The 16807-nt window shown below is 55.7% G+C and overlaps 4 protein-coding genes across 10 annotated transcripts; 1 reads left to right on the top strand and 3 right to left on the bottom strand.

The window, feature by feature from the left end:
- Window positions 1–444: 444 nt before the first annotated feature.
- Window positions 445–3307, bottom strand: MDP1 (magnesium dependent phosphatase 1). 4 transcript variants are annotated; one of them, XM_077312893.1, is made up of 6 exons: window positions 3165–3307; window positions 2830–2890; window positions 2453–2563; window positions 1793–1900; window positions 1432–1517; window positions 445–635 (listed from the first exon to the last, which is right to left on the bottom strand). In XM_077312893.1, exons 1-6 carry the CDS (start codon window positions 3199–3201, stop codon window positions 556–558), a joined length of 483 nt encoding a protein of 160 aa, XP_077169008.1. In that variant the 5' UTR covers window positions 3202–3307; the 3' UTR covers window positions 445–555. The 4 variants fall into 4 exon arrangements, with proteins under 4 accessions (XP_077169008.1, XP_077169006.1, XP_077169005.1 ...); XM_077312891.1 differs by lacking the exon at window positions 3165–3307 and having other exon boundaries at window positions 445–676; window positions 2830–3157; XM_077312890.1 differs by lacking the exon at window positions 3165–3307 and having other exon boundaries at window positions 2830–3157.
- Window positions 3308–5092: 1785 nt separating this feature from the next.
- NEDD8 (NEDD8 ubiquitin like modifier) lies at window positions 5093–7805 on the bottom strand. The gene is made up of 4 exons (XM_077312894.1): window positions 7525–7805; window positions 5937–5984; window positions 5670–5752; window positions 5093–5553 (listed from the first exon to the last, which is right to left on the bottom strand). Exons 1-4 carry the CDS (start codon window positions 7540–7542, stop codon window positions 5463–5465), a joined length of 240 nt encoding a protein of 79 aa, XP_077169009.1. The 5' UTR covers window positions 7543–7805; the 3' UTR covers window positions 5093–5462.
- A 314-nt stretch (window positions 7806–8119) lies between these two features.
- GMPR2 (guanosine monophosphate reductase 2) lies at window positions 8120–12121 on the top strand. Of its 2 annotated transcripts, none has more exons than XM_077312885.1 (10): window positions 8120–8244; window positions 8452–8547; window positions 8846–8965; window positions 9205–9288; window positions 9422–9595; window positions 9678–9759; window positions 9922–10028; window positions 10646–10688; window positions 10798–10957; window positions 11568–12121. In XM_077312885.1, exons 2-10 carry the CDS (start codon window positions 8461–8463, stop codon window positions 11761–11763), a joined length of 1053 nt encoding a protein of 350 aa, XP_077169000.1. In that variant the 5' UTR covers window positions 8120–8244; window positions 8452–8460; the 3' UTR covers window positions 11764–12121. The 2 variants fall into 2 exon arrangements, with proteins under 2 accessions (XP_077169000.1, XP_077168999.1); XM_077312884.1 differs by having other exon boundaries at window positions 8131–8244; window positions 8381–8547.
- Window positions 12071–15960, bottom strand: TINF2 (TERF1 interacting nuclear factor 2). Of its 3 annotated transcripts, none has more exons than XM_077312887.1 (10): window positions 15766–15960; window positions 15025–15242; window positions 14758–14859; window positions 14550–14651; window positions 14174–14284; window positions 13697–13793; window positions 13428–13581; window positions 13290–13342; window positions 12589–12650; window positions 12071–12366 (listed from the first exon to the last, which is right to left on the bottom strand). In XM_077312887.1, the coding sequence occupies exons 2-10, from the start codon at window positions 15238–15240 to the stop codon at window positions 12298–12300; spliced, it is 966 nt and encodes a 321-aa protein (XP_077169002.1). In that variant the 5' UTR covers window positions 15241–15242; window positions 15766–15960; the 3' UTR covers window positions 12071–12297. The 3 variants fall into 3 exon arrangements, with proteins under 3 accessions (XP_077169002.1, XP_077169001.1, XP_077169003.1); XM_077312886.1 differs by having other exon boundaries at window positions 15719–15959; XM_077312888.1 differs by having other exon boundaries at window positions 12071–12363; window positions 15719–15959.
- Between the last annotated feature and the right edge of the window lie 847 nt (window positions 15961–16807).

The raw sequence follows: 16807 nt of genomic DNA, 5'->3' as shown, positions 1-16807 counted from the left end.
TTGTAGTTCAAAGCGGCTTACAATAATAGTTGTAACATTTCCAGTTAAAATTAAAAAAAAACAAAACAATGAACCCAAGATCTCTCCGTGTTTGTGTGTCTCTGACAATGTGTAGAGTGCAATCCCCACCAGACTCCAGCCTGTGCATCCTTGCTTAGAGGCTTCCGGAAGGCTAGTGCATACAGAGTGTGCCCTCCACCTGAAAGCTGGCATTGCCATAGAGCAGCTGGTTCCAAGGACACGTGAGACTCGTTTCCTTCCCCTCTCACCCAGTCCTACGGCACTGTTGAGCAACCACAAAAGAGTTATGACTAGCCCACCCATTCTAGCTTTCCCTGGCAGCTGTCTTCTAGCTTCTTGATATCTCGATGCTTTTCAGGTTGGAGGAGGTGAATGGCAGCTCCAGGAAAGGGATGCTCCCCTGTACAGAAGCACACCACAGGGTACCAGTAAGGGTTTATTGGACGGCATCAGAGTGCTCAACTCCACTGCGTACACCCCCATGAGGGGGGAGATGGCAGGCTTCGAGGCAGGGAATGGTGAGGCGGCGATAATTCAGGAGTGGGCAAAGGCTTCCAGACCACTCTCGAGGAGAGAAAGGTTCATACCGTTGGGGACGTGAATACATGTGACTCCTGAACAGAAGAATTAAAATAAAAATAAGGGGGAGGGGGAACTGGGGATTCAAAGAGAACCAGAAGCAATTCTTTATAAATGCATCGTATCCTATTGATTCCAAGTGCTGGAAGTAGATTTACTCAGCACTGGAACCGGAAGGAATATCCAGACCCACATTTCCAAGTCTGCATTCAAACTGAATTACATCTCAGGGCCCTGACCTAAAGCTAGCCCAGTCTCGGAAGCTAAACAGGGATGCTGCGCAGAGGCAGGCCAATTGCCCCTGAGCGTCTCTTGCTCTGAAAATCCTCCATAAATCAGCTGCGACTTGAAGGCATCTCCCACCAGCCCTTCATATTGGAGGAGTTCTTCAGAATGTATCTATTTCGAGAGAACAAGCAACAGCTAAAGAACATCAGATGGGGAACTACAGGACTGCACCCACCTCGCTCTTCCATGGGCCTGCATAGAATCATAGAGTTGGAAGGGGCCATACAGGCCGTCTAGTCCAACCCCCTGCTCAACGCAGGATCAGCCCAGTTTTGAGTCAGAAAACGGTGCCATCAGCTGACCCTTCAGGGTTTTCAAGGCTGCCCTTTGCCCGCCTCTGTGTCATGACCATGGTGTCCCTCAGAGGCCTCCTATCCAAATACTAGCCAGGGTGGACCCTGCTTAGCTTCGGAGATCTGGTGACAGCAGACTAGTCTTGGCTATCTGGGTCAGGAAATATAGGTATACAAAAGACCACTCTTCACCCAAAGGGTGAACTCCGTCAGAGGTATGGGGGCGGGGAACAGTCAAACCTGTAGGTACCTAATTTGCTGACATCGTGAATATTCCGGGCTTCGTCATCGAAGAAGAGCATCTGGGAAAGAGGGGCCTGGCTTTGCTGGCATAACCTGATGAAAATCAGGAGTGGGGGGGCGTGAGAGCAGCGGTCGCTCCATCACTCCCCACCCTCCAGGATGGATCTTCATCCTCCCGTTTAGAGTGTAATTTGGCAAGGGAAGGAAGGGAAGGGGAAAGTCACCAAGAAAATGCCGTTTTCCCAGGTTGCCCACGGATATGACAATTGCTATCAGGAAGTGCCAGGATAAAACACCCATGAATTTGGGCATGTGGGTGTGTTTCTGCACTGGGGTTCCAAGGAAGGAGTGGGCAGGGGATTCCTTACCTCTGGAAGTGGGTGACTTTGCTGCCAGGGTAGATCTCTTTGTGGCAGAGGAAGCGGTCCAGGCCAAAGAGGTCCAGGAGTTGAGTGGCCCCCCGGAGTTCGCCTGTCCTGTAAGAGGCGGGGATAGGGGTCGGGCTTAGGTGCCTGAGAAAGAGCGCTTCACATCCATTAGAGACAGTGAGGTCACAGGGCCATGAAGTGACCAGAGCCCTAACACGACCATCAAGCTGTGACACAACACAATGGTTCAGAAAGTTGACCATGAAGGGACTGTGGATTATTTCACTGAGTACAGCAGGACTCAGCAGGACTATCGGTTTGCTGTATGTATTTTCCTGCTACCACTTCAGAATATGTTTCTTCTACTGCAAAGCACTCAAAATTGATGTGAGAACTCCAACTGGTTCTAAATGCAGCGGCTCAGCTATGAGCAGAAACTATTCGCAGAACATGCAGATTGACTCTAGTTGTGCAGACGCTCCGGCTGCCGATGTGGTATCAGGCTCCGTTTAAGGGGGTGGATCTGGAGGCTCCTTCCTCCAAAAATGCCCCATCTTCCAGGGGAATTGGTCTCCTAGAGCAAGGGTGGCCAAACTGTGGGTCTCCGGATGTCCATGGACTACAGTTCCCATGAGCCCCTGAAAGGAGAGGGGGGCTCACCTGGAGGCAGCGGCCATGGGGATCCCCTCCCTTTGCAGCCGCTCCAGCACGGCGGGGACTTCGGGGTACAGCTTCACAGACTGCCCGCTCCGGTCCCATACGGAGCCGTCACTGGGGGCAAGACAGGTTGAAGAAGTGTGTGTTCTCTACACGCCAGTAACACAGCAGGCAGAAACCCCACAGGTGCAGGTTTCCCAAGCACACGGTTCTGAAGAAAGCCTCTTCCCTTCCTCCTCCCAGGGACGAGTGCATGGCCCCTTCAGCCTGGGGTCTGCTGCGGATCGGGGCCTTCTGCTCTCTTTTGCAGCAGTCGGGGTGGGGGAAGGTTTTGCATGCAACCCCCCCCCCAAAGCTTTTCTCCCCTCCCCATTTCTCACCTTCTCTTCTGGAAAGGGGGGTCCACGTGGGTGTCCACCCAGAAAGGCCAGAGGGTGTAATCTACCGAGACCGGAGAGGAAAGGCCGCTAGAATCCCCCTCCCCATCTTCGTCCCCCCGCCCCCCCCCCCCCCGGCCATGCTCCCACGCTGCCTTCGCAATGCAAGGCGGTAGGGAACCTCCCCGGTGGGGTAGCTGCCTGGCCGGAACAAGGAGGCCGCCCTCGCACCCGGCCTTCTTGTGCCAGGAGGGGATGCCAAAAGCCCCCCCCCCCATTAAGCAAACCCTACACGTGTAGGCGGCATTCCCACGTGCAAGGGGGGGGCAGGCACGCACCCAGGTCGAAGACCACCAGCGCCGGCCGCTGGCCCATCTCGGCCCCGGAACCACGTGCTGGGAGGCAGGCGCCGCCCGGGCAAGACGCTTAACCGCCTCGGCGCCGGCTGCCTTCGGGACAGGGACAGGGACGCGGCGGCTCCCCTCGCTCCCCCCGGACAACAGCCCTGCGAGGTAGGCGGGGCTTAGCGTGGGCGGCTGCAGCAAGCTTCCAAGCGGGGATGGGAACTGGGGTCTCGCCGATGCGAGTCCGGCAGTCGAGCCTTTACGCCAGGCTGGCTCTCGGCTCTGGTTGCCAGCTCGGGGTTGGGAAAGGCCTGGAGACTTTGGGGGTGGGCAGGGAGGGAGGGACCTCAGTGGAGGATGCAGTGGAGCCCGCCCTCCAAGGCAGCCCTTTTCTCCGGGGGAACTGATCGCTTTGTCGCCTGGAGGGAGCTGTAATTCCAGGGGATCTCCAGGTCCCCCCTGGAGGCTGGCATCCCTCCTGAGTGTCAGCACTGGGGATGGAGTCAGCAGCCCCTTGATCCACGGGTGGGGGAGAGAGGATTTGCTGAGCTCTCTCCCTGCTAGTTCTTTACTCAGCCACCCTTCTATGAACCAAATGTCCCTTTGCTTCTTCCCTTTTCTTCCCCCCCAACAGTTGATTGCTGCCTCAACTTGTACAACAGCCAGAACTAACTTTTGGTGTAAGCTTCTTTAGGTTTGGCTTAATCAGAAGCATGAAGTCCCGAAAGACCTGAACACAGGAAGCTGCTTCGTACTGGACTGAACCATCAAGGCAAAATCTGAGACCAGTGGCACCTTTGAGGCCAACAGTGTTTTAATCATTTTTTTAAAAATTCATTTTATGAACCACTAGTTGTTATCATCCCTGGTCGGGGATGGAACCTGTGATATTCTGTATACAAGGCAGTTGCTTTGCCACTCACAAATTGGCTTTATGTCTGGGGATTTATGCCAGTTAGGGAAGAAAGGGCCCAGGTGGAAGCATAAACAGCCTGGAATCCTCAATGTCATCGGATCTTTGAGATAATTATCTGGTGTATTTAGTCTCAGGCAAGTGTCTTTTAATGAGCCTCTTGTGGCGCAGAGTGGTAAGGCAGCCGTCTGAAAGCTTTGCCCATAAGGCTGGGAGTTCAATCCCAGCAGCCGGCTCAAGGTTGACTCAGCCTTCCATCCTTCCGAGGTCGGTAAAATGAGTACCCAGCTTGCTGGGGGGTAAACGGTAATGACTGGGGAAGGCACTGGCAAACCACCCCGTATTGAGTCTGCCATGAAAACGCTAGAGGGCGTCACCCCAAGGGTCAGACATGACTCGGTGCTTGCACAGGGGATACCTTTACCTTTACCTTTAAGTGTCTTTTATCATCATTTTTTCCCTGTTACCTGGTGATGCCGGGGATTGACCCTGGGACATTCTGCATGCAAAGCAGGTGCTCTCCCACTGAGACACAGGTAAGGCGCCATTATTAAGACAAACCAAAACAACACAATACCGAGCAAGCTTCTGAGTGCTGCAGAACTCTTCATACAGACCAAAGCAGTCTGGAGTTCCTAAAAGCCTGCATTGTAGCACTGAATCATTTTGATGCAAATAATAATAATAAAAAAAACATGATTGTATGGTTTTTGCATTCAGGTGACCATACACCGGCTGTTAAATTAGCCTGTTTATTTCTGGGGAACTAGTTGATGTTGAATGGCTAGACACACAGTTAATGCTGCATTAATCCCACATTCCCAGACTACAGTTCTGAGGAGAGAAGGAATACATTTTGAAAAACATGAAAACCAACACCCCTGGGGAGATGAGGCCCATCCCACAACATGCCCCAAAACTGCACACAGAAAGAGCCCCCTACCAATCTGAGCTGAGGAACCTCCACCCTGCAAACAGCCCCCAAGTCAGAACTGCTCAGGAGACCACCAAGGTTGTGAAATATCTTTATTGAACATTCAGCCATTCCAATGCGGAGTGGGGTGGGGGGAACATTTCAACACGGGTGCCAAAAAACCCAGCAGATGAACAAGCAGCTCCTAAGAACTTGCCGGGATGGAAGAGAACCGAGGCGGGGGAGGGAGGGGCTGTGCCCTAAAAGAGCACCCCCTCCTCAACAGCGCCTCCCTCCAACAGCAGCTTGCGGAAGCATCCAGGAAAGGTCAACTTCCTGGAAGCAGGAGGGGGGTGGGAGGGCTGCTAATCGCTTCTCGCACGCGCCAACGAGTAGGGGGATCTGTCCATGGTGGAGCACAGGGGAGGGTCTGGGAGAGGGACACACGAGGAAGGGAGAGAGTCCATCATCGTAGGCCTCCCCCTCGCAGCGCCAAGACCAGATGAAGCACCGATCCACCTTGGATCTTGTAGTCAGCTGCGGTTTTCTCGTCGTTCCTGGGGAGAAAGGCAAAACGGGGTGAGCGTCTCTTTCCAGGGGATGGTCGAGGTCAGCACTAGGGGCAGCTCATGCTCCCTGGCTGTCGTGCTAGACACCCCCCTGCCACACTCACATCTGCTTGCCACTGTAGATCAGCCGCTGCTGTTGGGGAGGGATGCCTTCTTTTTCTTCCACCCGCTCCTTTATTCTCTCCACCTTGGAGGGTCGGGGGGAAGAGGGGGGAAAATAGGGGAAAATCAAAGTCCACACAGTGGGTGGTGACCTCACAACCCCCCTGCCCTCATCCTCTGCAAGGCGGCTGCCTGCCACCCCGCCTCCTTCCGCAGGCCCAGAAGGCCAGGAAATGCTACCCCTCGCCCTAGGGGCTGGAAGCCAGTACCTTGTCTGTGGGCTCTATGTCAATCTCGATCTCTTTTCCGGTGAGGGTCTGCAAGGGAAAGGAGAGACACCTCAGCTGCCATAATGTCTGTCCCCCACCTGATCCTCCTACGTGGCATCTCCTGTCCCCCCAGCCCCCTGATTTCTCAGCACAGCGCTCAGCCTGGGATCTTCGCATCTTGGCGGCCTCAATTCTCCTCCAGGCTGTGGCCCATTAAGCTGAATTGGCAAAGCAGCACACAGGGAGGCCTTGGTCTTTAGGGAGCCCACTGCCCAGTGAGAACACCGATAATTTCTCAACCTCAGGGCTCAGGAAAGACAGGACTCCCCTCCTCAACGTCTCACGTCTGCATTTCCTGCTCCCACCAGCTCTGCTCCAGCAGGTACCTAAGCAGGTAAATGGCTCTTCACCAAACGTGTTGGGGCAGGGCAAACAGAATCCTGGGATGGTGGGAGAGACTGTTCTGGGCCACCTGCGTGGGAACAGCAAGTCCTATCAAGTCGTGAAGGATGGAGGTGCCAGCAGTTTGCCAAACCTGGAACTCTAGGAGTTTTGAGACAAGCTCAGGATTCACGCCGCAGGTGCTAAACAGCTGAGCAGCCCCTTCCCATCCCAAAAGGGCCAAGGCAGAGGCATAGCCTGCAAGTTCATGCGGGAACATAAGGCCAGGCTTATAAGGCAGCAAAAACACTACATTGTGTGCCACTATTGAAAAATAGCAACCTTTGAGCTTTATTAGCTCACAGTTCTATGTAAACCGTCCTGAGCCTTTGGGGAAGGTGGTATATAAATATGAATAAATAAAAAATAAACAAACATATGAATCGCAGCGTGTTGTGAGTGGGAGACTTGGTCTACTGACAAATGGATAAAAGGCAGAAGAGCCCTGATGGGGAAAAAGGGGGCAACCTCAGGCACCGGCCAACCACGCAGGAGATGGCTGCTTGTTCTGCCGGCAGGACTCCTCTGCTGTTCATCTAACAAACTCCATGGCACAGAGAGAATGTGTCACAGTGGCTATATCCGTTAATCAAATGAATGGATGAATAAAATAAGTTAGATGGCCTACTGCTTGGAGGTGCATCGTTCTACATGAACAGAATTAGGATTTCCAATTCTGTGTTTGGAAATTTCGGGAAAATGAGGCTGTGTGGGGGGCCTGGGGAAGGCGGGGTTTGGTTAATGCACGGGTTCTCCCAGCGCCCACTGCCCAGGGCAGCCACCTTCTCCTGGGGAAATGATCTCTGCATAGTGGAGATGGGCTGCAATTCATACAAACTGAATGAATGAATAATCCCAGAGGGAAGCTTCCCCTGTATAATTTCTGCCTGCGGCAAGGAAGCTGCAAGGAAATTGCAAGGGACGCCCCCTCCTCGCCCACAGAGCCCCCCAGCAGGGAAAGGGGAGGGAGAGCCTGGCCAGGGAGCTGCCGGCATCCTTCCCATCATGCACGGCGGCAGAAGGGGGGGCAGGGGAGACGCACAGATGCCCCACAATGCCCCGCGCCACGAGGGGGGGCGCTCCTCAGGGAAGCGTCGAAGCCCACCCGGTCCCCCCCCCCCCCGCTCTTCTTCTCCCCCCGCTTTACCTTCACTTTGATCAGCATCGTGCCCGCTTCTTTGCCGACTAGACGCCCACCCCTGACCCCGGAAACGATTCCGATAGGCTGCGCCTTCGCCTCCTCCGGGACGCAGCCCGTGTGACGTCACTTCCGCCGCCGCGCCCCGTCCTCTGCTTTTTTAATTGATAAAACTCAAATCACCCGTCCCTTGGTAATTATGAAAGGAAGGAGAAACAGGCAGCCGAATTGTCGTGGGAAAAAAAAAAAGCTTTGCTGCCCGCTGTCCTGCGCGCATTAACGGCTGTAACGCCCTTCTACCGCAAGGCACTGTGGGGGATGTGGTCTTTCTCATCCTTCAGGGTTTCTGAGCTCTGTGTGCGCCGAGGTTTCCCGCGAGGCCTTGCGATTGTCAGCGGCAATGCTTAGGGAGGCTTTCTTTAAGTGAATAGGATTTTGAGGGACTACAGCGACCGCCGAGCCTTGCGACGGAAATCCAATGCTTTCGAGGCCTTTTGTCACGCGAGGCTGCTGGGAAATGTGGTCCTTTATTTCCGTGAACGCGATTGGCTCAGTTTTGTCGTCGCTCGCCTCCTTGCCACCGCGCTCCTTTATGGGAGTTGTAGTCACTTCCGTCCTCTTTAGCGCCGGGTAGAACGCGCGTCAAGACTTCATCTCCCAGAGGGCACTGCGCCTGGAAGAGTAACGGGACCAGAAGAGAAAGTGGAGGATCGGAAACCGTAGGAGGAGGTGAGTGCAGAGTAGCTCACGGGAGCTTTTGGGTGCAGGCGCAGCGCCTACCTGCAAACCGCAAAGAGGGGGTCAGAGGGGGTCTCTTTGGCTCTCTCTGGCCTTTGCACTGAAACTTTTCATCTGCCCCTCCAAGCTATCAGCCCTTGGTGCAATCACCCGGGATTCCCGGAAGCTTTCTGCTTTTTTGCTTTCTTTTTGGTACAGAGGTCCAAAATGCCCCACATCGACACGGACATTAAGTTGGACTTCAAGGATGTCCTCCTGAGGCCCAAGCGGAGCACCCTCAAATCCCGCAGCGAGGTCAGAAGAAACATTTAGCCTCACCTTGGGAAAGGGCGCTTGAGAGACGCAGGGGTGGGGGTGGGAGAATGGCACCGGCAACATCGCAGGGGGATGCAAGCTGCAGCTCTTGCAGACAGCTCTTGTGCGGGTTCTGCCTGCACTCCAGAACTGGGCTCCGATCTGCTCCTTTCCAGGTCAATAGCAGGATGCACGCCCTTCCTGCAGTGGGGCTTCTGCGGTTAAGTGGGAGAGGCCAGGCTCTTGGCAGATGGGATCCGTGCCCTGGTGCCTTCTAAGACGGCATCCCATTTTCCAGGTGGATCTCATGAGGTCTTTCACATTCCGGAACTCCAAGAAGACGTACTCTGGGATCCCCATCATTGCTGCCAACATGGACACTGTGGGCACCTTTGAGATGGCCAAGATGCTCTCCAAGGTGGGCTGGCCGTTGGGGACTCCGGCTCTGGCGCTTCTCCAGCCTCTTTCCCATCACCGACCAGTTGGTCCGTTTAACCAGAGATGCCGGAGATCGAACCTGGGACCTCCTGATGCTCTGCCATAGAGCCATGGCCCCTCCCCTTCTGTGAAAGGGGGAAGTGTTGGCACAAGACTGGGTTTGCACTTCCTGGTTCCTTCCTCGCCTCCTATTCTTTCCCTGTCTCCCCCCCTCCCCAGTTCTGTCTCTTCACAGCCATCCACAAGCACTACGGCCTGGAAGAGTGGAAGGAGTTTGCCGCCCAGAACCCCGAGTGCCTCCAGGTGAGCAAGAGTTGACGCAGCTCCGCTTTTGGTCCGGCCTGGACTTTACCTGGGCAGCCCCCGGGGGAGGGTCTTGCCGCTGCCTCTCTCCCATCGGCTGGCTCTGAGCTCTCCGTCCTGCGCCTCTTCCCAGAACGTGGCGGCCAGTTCGGGCACCGGGCCCTCGGACTTCCAGCTGCTGGAGCGGATCCTCGAGGCCCTGCCTCAGGTGCACTACATCTGCCTAGACGTGGCCAACGGCTACTCGGAACACTTTGTCCAGTTCCTGAGAGATGTGCGGAAGCGCTTTCCGGACCACACCATCATGGTAGGTCCCCACCGCCCCCTGTGGCCCCTTAGCCTTTCTCCTCCCGCATTCTCCCAGGCAGACGTCTCTTTGTGCTCCGCAGGCTGGGAACGTGGTGACGGGGGAGATGGTGGAAGAGCTCATCTTGTCAGGAGCCGACATCATCAAAGTGGGCATCGGACCAGGTGACTGGCCGCTTCGCAGAATGCAATTGAGCCAGTTACGTGACAGAAGTAGGGTTCCTGGGAGTGGTGAGGGTGGCCCAGGAGGACCCTAAGATCTTGGCAGGAATGTAGTGCCCACCCACCCCCCGCCTCCCTAACGGCACTCTTCTTGGCTTGCCCCAGGCTCGGTTTGTACCACGCGGAAGAAGACGGGAGTGGGCTACCCCCAGCTCAGCGCGGTCATGGAATGCGCCGATGCCGCCCACGGTCTCAAGGGACACATCATCTCGGTGAGAAGCCCCTGGGAGCAATGCAGGGGCGAGTGGGCCAGAGGAGGGGATGCTGGGCGCCAGGGAGGAGCGTGGGAGTTGAGCCTGGATGAGCAAGTGCTGTGGTTGAACTACAGAAGGACACCCAGAGAAGCTTGCTCTTCCCAGTAGCTATTTGTACAGGGACCTGCTTGTTTTTGGATTCCGCGTGTGCTCCTTTGTGGTTTGGCCTAGGTTTACAAAGCAGCCATTGCCACTGTTGGAACACACATGAAGGTGCCTTATTCTGAATCTGACTCTGGGTCCTTCCGTTAGTCCTGCCAGCTTTGACTGGCAGCTGCTCTCCAAGGTCTCCGGCTGAGGTCTTCTGCATCTCCTGTGACCTGCACCTTTTAACTGGAGATGCCGGGGATTGAACCTGGGACCTTTTGCGTGCCGAGCAGAGGCTCTGCCCCTGAGCCATGGGCACTCCTGTTGCTCACTGGCTGGGTTCTGATCAGAGGATACGTTCAGACGCTTGCAGGGTAGAAACCTACGTGGCCCTTCTTGACACGGATGCAGGCTTCCCCTTGGCTAAGTAGTCCGGTGGTCTCCTTGAAGAGGAAAGAAGCAAACCCCCCCTCTTTCGTCTTTTGCAGGATGGCGGCTGCAGCTGTCCAGGAGACGTGGCCAAAGCTTTTGGTACAAAAAGCCACCTTTTCCTGTTTCTGCGGGAGGGGGTGGCCCGGCCGGTTCTAGGGCAGCTTCCCTCTCAGGGCTAAAGCTCACTCTGCCACGATTCCTTTCCCAGGGGCCGGCGCAGACTTTGTCATGCTTGGAGGGATGCTGGCTGGACATACGGAGTCCGGGGGAGAGCTGATTGAGAAGGGGGGCAAGAAATACAAGCTCTTCTACGGCATGAGCTCCGAGATGTCCATGAAGAAATATGCCGGGGGCGTTTTGGATTACAGGTATGGCTCCTGGGGGCAGGAGGAGAGCCCTGTGGGACCCAGCGGAAGGGCTGCCTACTTCTCTATGGGAAACCTACAAGCAAGGGCAGTTGATGTGGCGTCGCAAGGCAGGGACCCTGGGCAGCCGGGGTGAGAATCCTCACTTGTACCGTGGAAGCTCTCTCCGGATGGCCTTGGGCTGGGGTTGCCAATCCCCAGGAGGTGGCTGGAGATCGGCTGTTACAGCCGATCTCCAGGCAAGAGAGGACAGGTTGATTTGATTCTTGGGGAGAGACCACAGAATGTTCAGGAACATTCGTGCTGTGAGGAACAAAGGACCGCTTGTAGGAGGGAAGGGAAAGGTAATTTTGGCTGGGAAGAACAGTCCGCTGGGTGCCCGGTTGGAGGGAGGGGACAGAGGGGGCTGAGGTCGAGGGAGTACAGCCAGCCTCCCATGTGCTGACTTGAAGGAAGCAAAATGTTAGGTCGCCTTTCTGATATCTAGTACGGGCTAGCAGCATCTGAATGGAGAAGCAAGGCCCTACAATTCTGGTGACGGAGATCGTGATTCCCCAAAGCCCAGCCCAATCAGGAGAGAAGTCCTCTTCTCATGTGTGCCTCTCCCCTGCAGGGCCTCGGAAGGAAAGGTGGTGGAGGTGCCCTTCAAGGGCGACGTGGAGCACACCTTGCGGGACATCCTGGGGGGGATCCGCTCCACCTGCACTTACGTGGGGGCTGCCAAGCTGAAGGAGCTCAGCCGGAGGACCACCTTCATCCGGGTCACCCAGCAAGCCAACCCCATCTTCGACCAGGTGGACCAACCCTGACCCGGCTCCTCCAGGAGAAACTGCTCTAACCCCCCCCCCCTTCACCACCTTTTGGATTGGCCGGAAATCCGGCATCGCCTCATTCCAGAAGCTGACCGACTGAGCAGGCTTCCCTTCCTCCAGGCCCCTTTCACTCCAGTCAAGGATCTGCTGCTGCCCCCGTTCATTCCAGGGCACTCCAGTCATTGAGGGGCGCAGCGGGTGTGCATGCTGGGGAGGGGGGTGCCCCCACCATGTGAGCAAGGACCGTTCCCTTGCCCTGCTTTCCTACTCTCCCTCCCCTCAACGGGCCGTACAAACCAGGAGAGAAATTTCACAGTCTTTAATGAAACTAATAATAAAGCTGAAGTGTCCTCGGGTGGCCGGTCCAGCTGTGTGCGGATTGAGCTGAGGAGGTGGTCAGGCCTCGGTCGCAGTGTCCTTGTCTGAGAAAGCATCATGTCTTTGGGGGGGAGGGGAGAGGACCACGGACATCTTGGTCAAGGCGGAGCCGTGTAGAGGCGTCCCCCGGCTGCAAAGTAGCGGGAGGGTCGCTCACTCCGCCAGGTGATCGCGGAAGGTGGGGATGAGGGTGTTGTGGCGGGTGCACTGGTAATCGCCCTGCTGGGGGAAAGGGAGGAGGAGGGGGGTCAGTGCCCGGAGCCCCTCAACTGAGCTGCACCCATTTAGCCACAGGGCAGCCCCACGCAGGCCAGGCCTGACCCACTCGAGTCAGCGGCACAGCCTGCTCTGGGTGCCCCCCGTTCCTTCCCGCCCTCCTGGCTGGGCGCCTTGGCCTGCTTCAAGCCCTTCTCCTCCAAAGCTTCCCGCCAAATCCGGCTTCACCTTCTTGAATGCGGAGCTCTCCCCTTCGCCGCTTGAATCCACCACGATGTCGTCCAGCTCCCCTGCAAAGAGAACAGCAGAGTCGGGAGCTGGCCCTGGCGGTCCCTCTTCCCAGCTGCAGCTCCCCCAGGGGACCTGGGTTTGAATCCACACAGCCAGGGAAGCTTGCTTAGGCGACTCACACTTTCTCTGTCTAACCCGCTTTGCAGGGTTGTTGTGAGGATAAAATGGAGGAGAGGACGGGAGCTGCTTTGGATCCTCATTAGGAAGAAAGGCCGGGTACAAATGAAGGGAAAAAATGAATGAAGAAAGTCCCCAGACAATCTGTCTCCCTTCCCCTCCTTACAAGAGACAAGGCAGGTCAAGAAACAGCCAATCAGAGGCAAAGGTAGAGACGTGGCTTCTGTGGCATGAGGGGGGGCTGAGCCACCTGATAGGGAAGAGGGTGCTGGTGCCCCTCTCTCAAATGCCTCCACAAAATTGCTGGGGCCAACTCATCCCAAATCCTGTGCCAACTTCGGCCTAACCTACCTCACAAGGTTGTTGTAAGGATAAAATGATGTGAGCTGTTTTGGAGCCCGGTTGGGGAGAAAGATGAGAAAGGGATGAATTAAACTAACCCACTTATAGGTGGGGAAAGAGCAAAAACCAGTTATCAACCTAAAAGCAGAATTCTATCACCCAGAGGAACTAAGACCTACCTGGCTCCTGGTTGCCTGGGGACGGAGGGCCCACGTGGTTTCCTGGAGAATCCCTGAAGGTGGGAAGAGAGGATGTGGGGTGAGCAGGACTGGAGCAGCAGGGACTGCCCAGAAGGAGCAGGGCTGGGAGGGGCTTACACTTCTGGAACACAGGGAAGGCAGCTCCTCTTTCTTTTGCTCCTGCGTGGGGTCAGCAGCGGGTTGCTGGCCTCGGTTGTCTCTGCCGGCTGTTTGTCCTCACTCTGCTGCAAGGGCCTTAGCTGGCTGGGAGAGCTCGGAGGGGCATGGAACTCTGGGAGGGAGAAAGAGGCCAGAGGGAGGGGTGATGACAAGGGTGGATGGGGACTAACCCTGGGGGAGAAGCTGGCATGACCAGACAACTCATGCTGCAGCCCCTGCATACCCACCTGTGGTCTGGTACCCCATGTCCGAGAGGTATCTGGAGAGGATTCTGGGATCAGGAGAAGACTCGCCGGGATCTGGCGTGTGAGCAGCCTTCAGCAACTGGAGAGGAAAAATCCAGGAAAGTCAGCCACTGCCAGAGGCAGTGCAAGAGAAAACTCCAAAATGCCATCTAGCAACTGCCTGCTTGGCTGAGGATCTGACAGGTGAAGGGGGGAAAGCGGTCCTTCTCTGGGTCTGGAACAGTGGTCCCCCCCAATGTATCGCCCAGGGGAACACTGATACCATCGATTTGTAAAGCAAATTAATAGTGGATCATTTATATTCAAGTTGAAATAAATGTACCCACAAAAATATGCTACAGTACATACCCCGCAGGGGTGTTGCTGACAGGAGACCATTGTAGTCCATGGGCATCTGGAGGACCACTGTTTGGCTAGTGCGTAATGAGGGTCAAGGAAATGCATTGTTTCAACACCTACCTGCTGGAAACGGGGCTTGGGCAAAGTGCTCTCCAGCTGCCACAGGTAATCGTAGAAAAGCTCTTCCACTACTCTTTGGAAGTTTTTCCCGTAATCATTTTCCAAGTGCTCCTGCAAGAAGGATTTTGTTGGCTCAGCCTGAAAGTTTATTCAGTTTTGCATCTCCCCCCCCATCACATTGTTATGTAAATACATTACAGTGCTGATTGACCTCAGCATAAGAATGAGCTATCCCCTGCCCCGCAGGTCTTTCCCCTCACCTCCTGCCTGGCCCATTCACAGGTGATGCTAGTGACTGAACCTGGGGCCTTCCACAGGCCAAACAAATGCTCTACCACTGAGCCAGAACCCTGTTTGTTTCCCAGTCCCAATTTACCTGCACGTAGGTCTCCCGCTGTTTTTGGTTGCTGAGCAATTCCAGCACCAGATCCCGGAAGTTCTTCTGGGCTGCCCACACCAATTTCAAATCGTGAGCGGTCTGTTGGGAAGGAAGAAGCAGGGTGGAAAGGGGTGGGGGCAGGTCACAAAAGCTGCAAAGATGCAGCAGGGATTCAGCTATCATCCCCGAGGTGGCAAATACCCACTGCTCTCGAATGAGGTGGTGGCACTCGCTCCGGAAAGTATGTATCAATCGCTTCATAGATTTGACCATCTGACCCCTCCTCCTTCAGCATGTTCATTATCACCTGAGAAATGGAGAAACAGAAAGAAGTTAAGCGGGGCTGAGGAGCAAAGCACCATGGGAAAAGCGATAGAAGCCAGATGGCTCACGCAGGGTGGGACTTCACAAGCATTCCATCACTACCCTAGTGTTAAAGAGGCTCAGCCGGACAGGCTGCCTCCTGCCTCACCATGGCCTGAAGGCCAAGACGCAACTTGGCCAGGTGCCGGTAGTGAACCAAGTCAGGGGCTGCATCCTCCACGGCCTCCAGCAGCCTTAGCACACGGGAGAAGTCCTGGACCTGGTGCTCCCGAACGGTGTGCCAGGCAGCGGCGGACACAAGCCGCAGAGCTGTGCAGGGGTCGAGAGCCGCATCCTCCTCCACGGCCGCCGCGTCGGCAGCCATTACTTGAAAGGAGAGAAAAAGGGGGTGGGTAGGTCAGCAACCCCAGCTGCAGTCTGGCCTCTGCCCACCAAGCCCCACCCCCTTGACGCCACCTAGCCTTAGTCTCCGCCCCTTCCACTGCTTATTGTGTAAATGTAGAGACACCAACCTCCAGGTGGGACCTGGAGATTCCCTGGTCATCCCTAGACTAAAGAGAGCAGCTCCCCTGGAGAAAAGAGCTGCTCTGAAAGGTGGTCCCACCCCAATCCCACTCACTCCCGGCTCCACCCCCAAAGCCTCCCGGTCTCCCCCTGCCCAGAGTTGGCAACCGAGCACAAGCCCCTCCCTCCCATCACGATCCCCGCTGCTGAAGTTGCCAACCTCCAGGTGAAGACAGGATTCAACCCCGAATTACAAACGACCCCCAACTTCTCCCCTAAAGAGGGGCAGGCTCCACTCTCCCCTGACCCCGCCCCCAAATCTCCAGGAGTTTCCCTACCCGGAGGTGGCAACCCCACCCGTTGCCAACGGCAACGCACGCGCGACCTAGTTAGGCGACGTCACTTCCGGAGCAGACATTCGCCCTCCTTCTCGCTTCCCCGCCGCTCCGCCAGAGCCTTTAAAATCCGGAGTGGGGGGCGCCTCGGGAACCACCGGCCGCCCCCGCCGAGACTCGACCCGGCGTCTTCGGGAGCCCTCAGGGAGCGGCTTTATTGGGGACAGAGCTTCCGGTGCGCTTCTATGGTGATGCGCGTGATGTCATCGCGCTCTACGTCACTTCCGGCCACAGCGCCTTTGCCCGAAAGGGTTTCCTCCTTGGAGAAGAGCTGCAGCGGCCTCCGGTGGCGCACCCGGGAACTGCACCCACCAGTCTTGGGATCCCGTGGGGAGTGCATAAATCTCGAATTAAATTAAAATTAAATTTCACAGGGCATGTGCAGAACGCACTAGTTGGGGATGCAAGGGAAGGCGGCGGCTGCTTTTAAAGGGAAACGTGAATAGGGAGGGAACTCAGTTGTGAAAGGCACTGGAACGTTTCTCTGAGCATGTGTCGATTTCCCCTCTTAAGAGCTTGCTGCCATGTGGACCAGCATTCCCTTTCTGCCTGCAGCCGGGGGCACAGAGGTGCTGCCCATTATCGTTCTTCATAAGCCACTGCAGTCATAGGTATAGTGCCACTGAGTCTGGAGGCTCCACTGATTCATCTTGACTATCAGTTATTGATGGCCTCTTCTCCAGGAATTCATCCAGTCCCCTTAATCTACTCTGTCATCAGCCAACGTGGGGGCAATGAGTTTCCTAGGCTCCTCGTGCACAGTGATATAGAAATGGCTTTGCCTGTCCTGGCCCTCAACACAGAACAGCAACCTGCAAACTACCAGAAAAGGAAATATTTTCAGGCTTCAAACTCTGTGGCTTCAAAGCTCCCAGTGAGGGTCGCCAGCACTGGGTTGGGGAATAGATGGAGATCGTCGGGTGGAGGACAAGGTTTGGGGAACCGGCTGAATGGGAATTGTAGTCCGTGGACATCTGGAGGGCCACCGTTTGACTTCCCCTGCCGTATAAGATAAGCAGATATTTGTGAGAA

This window comes from Paroedura picta, chromosome 16, assembly GCF_049243985.1.
Source record: "Paroedura picta isolate Pp20150507F chromosome 16, Ppicta_v3.0, whole genome shotgun sequence".
NCBI lineage: Eukaryota > Metazoa > Chordata > Lepidosauria > Squamata > Gekkonidae > Paroedura > Paroedura picta.
The sequence above is the reverse complement of the archived record's forward strand: the minus strand, read 5'-3'. Positions and strand labels throughout refer to the sequence as shown.